General features: G+C 46.2%; 1 protein-coding gene across 2 annotated transcripts in view; it reads right to left on the reverse strand.

Moving 5' to 3' along the window:
* Positions 1-6,270: 6,270 nt before the first annotated feature.
* The window catches only part of EMP2 (epithelial membrane protein 2), a 54,704-nt gene continuing 51,134 nt past the window's right edge, over positions 6,271-9,840 (reverse strand). For both annotated transcript variants that reach the window (XM_032258089.1, XM_032258090.1), the window contains exon 5: positions 6,271-6,587. In XM_032258089.1, the coding sequence (XP_032113980.1) occupies positions 6,400-6,587 (188 nt within the window). In that variant the 3' untranslated portion in view covers positions 6,271-6,399. The remainder of the gene's footprint in view (positions 6,588-9,840) is intronic.

A 9,840-nucleotide genomic window follows, 5' to 3' on the forward strand; every position in this document is an offset into this window, starting at 1 on the left:
GAAAGACAGCTCACATTAGAAGGGCTTTGCAGTTATTGCCTCAAAGCTCAGAGGCACGGGGCCAGGAATTCTTAGGCTCAAATTATCAGACCCATCACATAAAAGCCATAGGCAGAACTACCCAGATAAGCCACTACTGGATTCCTGTCAAAACCGCTACGATAATAAATGTTTTCCGCTCTGAAAAAAACTTTAAGAAATTAGGTCCAGACAAGACCTTGCATGGTCAAAGGAACCCCATCTGTGACTGAGAAGAGCTTGAATCCAACCCTGAATTAACTCTGAGACACTAGGCTTCACGCCCAGAGGAAGAAGGAAAGGGCCTCCTCCACGCTGCCCGTCTTAAATCTGCCCATGGGGGACAGCGGATGAAGGACATGGTTTCATTGAGCAGAACCAAGAGCAATGGATGGAGCAGCCACAAGTGTCCCTCCCGCCAGGGAAGGGGCTTCCTGGTATTTGTGACCAATAATGAACCTGTGGCCACTGGACATTGATGCTCTGCCTGTCCCTTTTCTAAGGAGACAATTCATGATAATGTCCTGGGCCTTTGTCTCCATTACCTACGAGGGGCTTTTGGGAGGACATGATCGAACCTTTAGCCACCCACTGCCAGGCCATAAGGAGCCCCAGCTGGACCTGATTGAGATCACAGCACATCACCTATGGCCCTGGAGTGGGAGTTGGAAGTGGAAACTGGTTGAGACTTCAGGTTATATCCCTCTTGGGAAGGGGTTAATTCATTTTATGAATGTGTAAGAATTTTCATTTTTTGAAACAGAGTTTCTGTTGCCCAGGCTAGAGTGCAGTGGTGTGATCACAACGCACTGTAGCCTCAACCTCCCAGGTTCAAGCAATTCTCCACCTCAGCCTCCGGTGTAGCTGGGACTACAGGAGCACACCCCCATGCCTAGCTGATTTTTTAGTGTTTATAGAGATGGGGTCTCGCTATGCTGCCCAGGCTGATCTCAAACTCCTGGCCTCAAGTGGTCCTCCTGCCTTCAATTCCCAAAGTGCTGGGATTATAGGCATGGGCCACCACACCCAGCCCCTCATGTTTAATATATAACTCCTGACTCCTGCCAAGTATTGGGGCAAGGATGAGTGAGTGTGTTACCCAAGACAGACCCATCGGAATCTAGTCCTGGAAACTTGAAACTGACACTGATATCATCCAGATCAAGGCAGGGACTAAGTGCATCACATTGTACATAACACCTAGCACAATGGTTGTACCATTACAGCTATGCAAATATTTAGAGAATGAATGAGAGGCTGACTTTCTGAATGGAAGAAATATGAAATTGAGTGTTCTGGGATGATCACCATCCACCAGCCACATGGACAAAAAAAAGAAAAAAAGATTCAAACTAGAAACACAAAGAATGCAGACAGTAGGCTCTGGAGATTTTAGCTGGAAAACCCCGTGTGGCAGTAAGGAAATGAGTGTTCTCAAAATACAAAGATAGCTTTTACTACCTTTGGCATTCCTTAGATAAAAACTAAAGGTTTCTCTCTCTCTCTCTCTCTCTCCCTCTGGCTGAATTTTCAAGTTTTCAGCAGAGTATGTGGTATAAAATCATCTGATTCCATCATGATCTCATCCTTTAAAGCAGAGGTCTTTATTAAACACAAATGGAATGAAAAAACATAATCTATTAACAATGAACAGGAAGGTTAAAAAAAAAAAACAGGATCAGTCATTTGGGGGGATCCCTGAGAAGTGAAAATATGGGGCTGCTTGTTCAAATATGAAGAACTTTAAAGCCGGGTGTAGTGGCTCCCACCTGCAATTTCAATGCTTTGGGGAGCCAAAGTGGGAGGATCACATGAACCCAGGAGTTCAAAACCGGCATAGGCAACATAGTAAGAGACCCCCTTCTATAAAAGAATGAATGAATGGATGGATGGATGAACAAATTCATAAATTGTAGGAGCATTCTCCTCCATGACTAAGAAACATTCATTTCTTATAAGAATGTTCTACTTTATGCTGGACACAGTGAGAGGCTCACACGTGCAGTCCCAGCACTTTGGGAGGCTGAGGCAGGAGGATTGCTCAAGGCCAGGAGTTCTAGACCAGTGTTGGCAATATAGCAAGACTGTGTCTCTACAAGAAATATATAGATATAAACTCATTTAAGTGGCACTAGCAGATCATTCTCCCAAGCATGGGGCCCTTGGATGCATGGAATTGTGTGTGGCTACAGTCCGCAGGGCGGCAAAGCCAGCCCCATTAAAGAGGCAGAGATTGTCCAGTGACAAATTGTCCATTTACCAATTGCTTGCTGTAAAAACCGTCCATTGTGATCTGGATGAGAAATCGACTGACCCCCTGCCACCCAAAATGGCAGCTCTCTCCCCTAGATGTCATCACCATTGGGAACATTCGAGTCTTGCTCTAGGCAATCTGGTTTTAAACTTTATTTTCCATGTACAGTTTCAGATTATACAAAACATAGAAAATGGACTATTTTAAAGGTACATTAAGTAGAAAGTTTCTAACTGCCCTAAAATCACATTTCTCCCCAAACCAAAATCCAAAGTCAACCTCTAGGCCTTGCCCTAGCATTTCCCCAACACCACGAAATCGTCCAACTTGCACTATCATCAGTAACCTTTAAACGATTAGTGAGTTTAGTAATACCCCCCAAGGCAGATTTGAAACTATGATACAGCTTCTATCTAGGCCACTGTGTCTAGTGTGTTTACAAACCGGCTTGAAGTTCTAGGTTTCCTCATCATCAGCGAACACAGAGTGTTCTAGAACTTCAGCCTGTTCATGAGGGGTGTCCACAAAAGCACGAAAACTATAGCAGAGTGTGTGGAAGTGAGGAGGTCTCTGATGTCCCTGTATTCAGGTATATGTACACACATTCACACAGACCAGCAAGTCAAGCATTCTCCAAACTCATTGGAACAGAGACCCAAAATAATTTTAATGCAAATAACAAAATGAGTTAGTCTGTCTCCATCACATAGTCCCTCAATGAAAGAATTACAGTACTTTATAAAAATGTCATAAAATACGCAAACTACAGTTCCTTCAAATGCAGTTGATGCTCTCTTTGGTCCTAATATTTGCTTCCTGGATGTCAACTAATCTTGCTGTTATTGCTCTTGAACAGCTGGTAGTAAGCACCAAGTGGGGGCTGATTCTGCCTACAGGGAAGAAGGCTGGATGTTTTCTCCCTTATGTCGTGGTTTCTTTCCCACTTCCCAAAGGCATGTCATACAGCAGGAAAGAGGCATCACTCATGCCTCAGAAAACCTTCATGGCACAGGTGGATGTGGGCACTGAATGTTGTACAGTAGTGGCAGCCAGCCGGGAAAATCCACAGGATCATTTCAGACTGCATGCAACAAGATACTCACATAGCCCTGACGTTTTGGTTTTTCTGTTTTGAGACAGCAGTCTCACTCTGTCGCCCAGAGTGCAGTGGCGCGATCTCGGCTCACTGCAACCTCTGCCTCCAGGGTTCAAGCGATTCTCTGCCTCAGCCTCCCAAGTAGCTGGGATTACAGGTGCCCGCCATCAAGCCCAGCTAATTTTTGTGGTATTTTTAGTAGAGACAGGGTTTTACCATCTTAGCCAGGCTGGCCTTGAACTCCTGACTTTGTGATCTACCCGCCTCAGCCTCCCAAAGTGCTGGTATTACAGGCGTGAGCCACCGCACCTGGCCAGCACTGACATTTTTTGTGAAGAGAATTCATGTATTGCTTGGGAGTTGATCTCTGGTTCTAAGGTACTTTGTTTGTTTCCATCATGACTGCCAGAAAATTATAGAAAAGCCACCAAGGTAGAAAGTTTCGAGGGAACTTAACATTCAACTTCCTCCATGAGCTTGGGTAGCAGCATCCTGTTAGCCCCAGGGGTGTACACCATGTTCTTGAACACAACATGCCCAGTGATGGTTTCTCATGGAGGCAGGAGGTGACATTCATCCTGTCTCTGGCCCCAGGCTACCCTGTAATGATTGGTGGCTTCTCCATGGGTTGCGGGGCGGGGGGGGGGGGGTCCTACCTCATAGACTGCAAGCTTCATGAGGGCAGGGAGGATATCTGGATTTGCTCACCCCTATATTTTCAGAGCCTCACACAGTGCCTGGAACATGGTAAACATTTAACACTATTTGTCTAAAACAAATGAACGAAAGAGTAGAAGGAAAGACCCAATCCTGCATTGACAAGATATCCATGGTGGCCCTAAAACTACCCAAACCAGATGTCTCTGAAGCTCCACTGAAAGCGAGCTGATGGCAAACGATCACTCCACTAAGCAGAAGGTCAAGTGCAAAAGGATTTAAACAGCACGAAGTCTATCACTCCATCCCAGGACAGCCTCCAGCATGCTGCTCCAACTAAGAGGGAAAAGACAATGACATCCAAAGAGCTTCTATCCTGAGATGGTTTCTGGGAGGCCTGCATTGATTGCCACACGCACATCATGCTTCGACCCTGCAGGACAAATCCCCGAGAGCTCTATTTCTCAGCGCAGTCTTATAATCACCTGGGAATCATCCACCCAGACCCGCTAATCAGCCTGTCCCAAGTGGCGCAGGAGCCCCTAAAGCCTGAGAACCCCGGGACCTTCTCACCACATTTGCTGTCGGGACCATGGGCCCCTCCATGGACATGTTCTCTGGGTGTTACACAGAAGGGTACTGCCCAATAAATGTCATATGCACAAACTGAAAGGAGCTATATTTAGACTGATCTAAATGCCTAGATGCCTCCAGGAGCATTTAAAAATAGGCACGAATAAAGCAGCGCCCCTCCCATGCCACAGGCCTCAATTTTGAATTCTTTATGGTATTCTCAGCAGCCTCCATCATGGTGTGCAATTAAGTTTTTCTTTTTGAGATGGGGTCTCGTTCTGTCACCCAGGCTGGAGTGCAGTGGCATGATCTCGGCTCACTGCAACATCCACCTCCTGGGTACAAGTAATTCCTCCTGCCTCAGCCTCCTGAGTAGCTGGGATTACAGGCATGTGCCACCATGCCTAGCTCATTTTTGTATTTGTAGTAGAGACGGGGTTTCACCATTTTGGCCAGGCTGGTCTCGAACCCCTGACCTCAGGTGATCCACCTGTCTTGGCCTCCCAAAGGATGGGATTACAAGTGTGAGCCACTGCGCCCAGCCAGTTTTTCTAATTAATTTTTAATCTGTCTCCTCTACTAGGCCATGAGCCCCAGCAGGAAGCTGTCTTGAGAGGGTATCACCTCTGCCTGGCATATGCATACGCGTCATGTTTTATGTTGATTAATGAAAGAATGGTGGGCAGGTCCACTGAGGCTCTAGGAATAGAGGTGAGAGGCCAGCCAGGTATAGCATGAGGTGATGGACAAGAAGGGATAGGCCTTCTGGGATAGGATGGGAAGGATGCTGTACCCCACTCCTTGAAGGTGTCTATGAGTTCACATGGCCCAGGAATGGAGTTTGGGGGCCCTGGAAATAGCTGTGGTGATGGAGATCAAGGTTTTGGTTTGCTGTAGTGGGTACACCCACCTCCCCATCCCCACTTGATGACATCCTAGCATTTATGAAGCAGCTCTGCTCACCTGGCCCAGGGACTGGACTGTGGTCCACAACTTCAATGCATCTGAAGCGTTGCCCAGGGAGCGTGTTAGAAATGCAGATTCCCTGACCCCATCCCTTGAAGACTCCGATTCGGTAGGTCGGGGGTCGGGGCGGAGCGGTGGAGGGCGCTGTAGGTTTTGCCTAAGGGTGAGTCTAAATCTGGCTCGCAGGTAAAGGATCACCATTCCTAAGGCAAGCAGGTGACACTGTCGGCAAATTTAGGTGAGACTTCTTCTGACCCACCCCTATACCGGAGGGTTGGTTGGGCTCTGATTTGGATACAGAAGGAAGGCCGGCGGCTACACCTGCTTCTCACTTGGCACTTGGGCTGCACCTCTCAGGAAGCTGTGGTTCCTCTCCTGCACTCCACCTCACCGCTTCCCCCCGCCACTAGCAGAGAGACTCCGGAGGGGCTTGGGCCAGCTGAGACCTATAGGAATCACATCCCCAGAGAACAGCTTTCCCAGCCCCTCATCTCATCCCATCACAGCCCCATGGTTAAGAAATGTCCTGCCCAGCACTTTTGGATTTGAGCATTGCTGGATTTTTGCTTGTGTCTTGTTGAGACTTTTGAGTGGGCAGCAGTTTTCTGAATACCAGCCTTCATAGTCTATTCTCTGATCTCAAGAATGCAAAAACTCTTCTCTCTTTTGGATTTTTTTTTCTTTTTCTCTTCTTTTATAATCATTATTTTTTTTTGGCTTTTAAAGGAAACATTACATTTGCTAGAAAAACCTCACAAAAAAATAATGATTATATACAAAATGGTTATCTGAATGTGGACTCTGTACTGCAGAAAAGCAGCCCAGCTCCGGAACTCTATTTGCGCTTCCTCAGTATCAGGTACATCAGGCCGCTGATGAAGGTGCAGGCGAAGGCCACCCACGCCAGGATGTAGGAGTAGCCGTAGCTGCCTCCTTCGGTCAGGTTATAGAACTCCGTGTTTTTCTTGTGAATGTCTTCACGCCTGTCTGTATAAATGGAGGCCGCAATCATGACACACAGACCTGTCAGGAAGAAAGGTGCATTTTGAATAAGTCATGGACGAAGTGCACTCTGGCACCCAGGGACATACAGCCAGAGTTGAAGACAAACTTCAGCTTTTATTCTTTATGTTGTTTGTTTGTTTGTTTGTTTTTGAGACAAGAGTCTCACTCTGTTGCCAAGACTGGAGTGCAATGGCGCAATCTCAGCTCACTGCAACCTCTACCTCCCAGGTTCAAGCGATTCTCCTGCCTCAGCCTCCCAAGTAGCTGGGATTATAGGTGCCCACCACTATGCCCAGCTAATTTTTTGTACTTTTTTAGTAGAGACGGGGTTTCACCATGTTGCCCAGGCTGGTCTCAAACTCCTAACCTCATGATTTGCCCGCCTCAGCCTTTCTAAGTACTGGGATTACAGGTGTGAGACACCAGGACTGGCCTATTCTTTATTTCTTATTATTTTTTTGTAGAGACAGGATTTTGCCATACTACCCAGGCTGGTCTTGAACTCCTGAGCTCAAGCAATCCTCCTGCCTTGGCCTCCCAAAGTTCTGGGATTACAGACGTGAGCCACTGTGTGCAGCCTTAAGCTCTTATTATTAATAGGCATTTATTTTAGTCTCTTGGAAAAATTACAACTGATATTTTGTGGCAGGACATTGCCACCTACCCTGTAGCTATTGTGCTTCCCATTCTTGCTAACTCAACCCAGCTTTGTTTGGGCAGCCACCTCACCAACTCCGAGGGTGAACATAACTGGTCTAAGCAGAGGTCTACAGACGTGCCCTGCAAAGGGCCAGACGGTAAGCAGTTTAGGTTTTCTGCAGGCCACAGTCAAACTACTCACGTCTGCCGCAGAAGGGTGACAACAGCCATGGACAATACAAAAATAAGTGGTCATGGGGGTGTTACAATAAAACTTTATTTACAAAAACACGGGCCAGGCCAGTTTTGGCCTATAAGCCATAGTTTGCCAACTTTCTTCTTGGCAATCTAGTTCCTGTTTACTTGTTACAGATGGGTCACTATGTGTCCCAGCTCTGACCACAGAAAATCTTGAGTGAAAAATATAACTTCCTGGGCGGAGCATGGTGACGCACGCTTGTAATTCAGCACTTTGCAAGGCCAAGGCCAGTGGGTCACCTGAGGTCAGGAGTTTGAGACCAGCCTGGCCAACATGGTGAAATCCTGTCTCTACTAAAGATACAAAAAATTAGCTGGGCATGGTGGTGGGTGCTTGTAATTCCAGCTACTCGGGAGGCTGAAGCAGGAGAATGGTTTGAACCCAGGAGGCAGAGGCTGCAGTGAGCCAAGTTTGTGCCATTGAACTCCAGCCTGGGCAACAAAAGCAAACGCTTTGTCTCAAAAAAAAAAAAAAAAAAAAAAACAAGACTGCCTGAAAAGAGAGAGATGAAGGAGAGAAGAGAGAGAAAGCTTTTTTAAGTTGCTTTATTTTCTCTTGCTAACTGCTTTAGATATTGTTGGATTAGGATGAAATGTCTGGAGTTGCGGCAGCCTTTTTGGAGCCATGAAGAGATCAACACCAACACTAAAGATGACAGAACAGAAGGATGGAATGAATGGAAGTGCTTGACGTTGATGCTGCTAAATCAGCTCCAGAACCTTCCACCTCCAGAGTACTTGTCATGTAAAAATCGTAACTATCTTTGCGGCTGAAGTCACAGTTAATTGGATTTTGTCTTGGATGCAGCAAAAGCATCCTAATTGTAATACTTGTGGTTCTTGGTCAGATGCAGTGGCTCATGCCTGTAATCTCAGCACTTTGGGAGGTTGAGGCGGGCAGATCACTTGATGCCAGGAGTTCAAGACCAGCCTGGCTAACATAGCAAAACCCCATCTCTACTAAAAATACAAAAATTAGCTGGGTGTGATGGTGCACACCTGTAGTCCCAGCTACTTGGGAGGCTGAGGCATGAGAATCACTTGAACCTGGAGGGCAGAGGTTGCAGTGAGCCAAGGTCACACCATTGCACTCCAGTTTGGGCAACAGAGCAAGACCCTGTCTCAAAAAAAATAAAAAAAAGAAATATTTGCAGTCCCAATATTTAAGGACATGAGTGCTAAGATGAGGTTAAGTGCTGTGGTTCTCCTTGTGGGACTGTCCTTCAAGATGCCCAGACATTCTCTGGCCAGGGACCGTGTAAGCAGACAGTCTCCGCCAATCAGACTCTCACTCCTGGAAACTTGAATATAAACAGTCAGCCTGTCAAGGTTCCTTGATTCTGAATCTCCCTGAAGCCGCTGCCTGTCAGTTGCTGGTGCCTGAGTCTTCTTTCCAATACCTAGTTTTTCACCTTTTCCTTTGATTATTGCAAGCTACCCCCGGAATTCCATCTCTCACATGCGTTCGAGTATCTGCTGCTTGTGTCTAAAACTCCCTGCCTGATATGGCATCTAAACACTCTGCAGTTTGAAGCAGAACTGGGAAGGCCGGGTCTTTGGACCAGAAAATGGGCAAAGGAGCTGAGGAGAAGAGGATGCTATGGAAGGAAAATGAGGAGATGTGACTTTCATGCTAAAATGCAGGGGGAGTTTTCTTCCTAAATATATATATATGTATGTATATATTAGGGTAATCAATTTTAGCTAAGTGACCTTACAGATAAACAGACAAACACAGACAATAACAGAAAATAAACTTCAGAAGCTGGGCGCAGTGGCTCATGCCTGGAATCCCAACACTTTGGGAGGCTGACCTTGGTGGATTGCAAGAGCAGCCTAGGCAACATGGTGAAACCCCATCTCTACAAAAAATACAGGAATTAGCCAGGCATGGTGGCACATGTCTGTAGTACCAGCTACTCAGGAGGCTGAGGTGGGAGCACTGCTTGAGCCCTGGAGGCTGAGGCTGCAGTGAGCTGTGATCTCACCACTGTCCTTCAGCCTGGGCAACAGAGAGAGATTCCGTGAAAGAAAAGAAAAAAGAAAGAAGGAAAGAAAGGAAAGAAGGAAGGAAGGAAGGAAGGAAGGAAGGCAGGCAGGCAGGCAGGGAGGGAGGGAAGAAAGAGAGAGGGAAAGAAAGACAGAAAAGAAAGAAAGAAAGAGGGAGAGAGAGAGAGAGAAAGAAAGAAAAAAGAGAAAGAAAGAAAGGGAAAGGAAGAAGAAAGAAAAAAGAAAGAAAGAAAGAAAGAAAGAAAGAAAGAAAGAAAGAAAGAAAGAAAGAAAGAAAGAAAGAAAGAAAGAAAGAGAAAGGAAGGAAGGAAGGAAGGGAAAGAAAGAAAGAAAGAAAGAAAGAAAGAAAGAAAGAAAGAAAGAA

This window comes from Sapajus apella, unplaced genomic scaffold (assembly GCF_009761245.1).
Source record: "Sapajus apella isolate SASKATOON/1434 unplaced genomic scaffold, GSC_monkey_1.0 scaffold99, whole genome shotgun sequence".
NCBI classification, from domain to species: domain Eukaryota; kingdom Metazoa; phylum Chordata; class Mammalia; order Primates; family Cebidae; genus Sapajus; species Sapajus apella.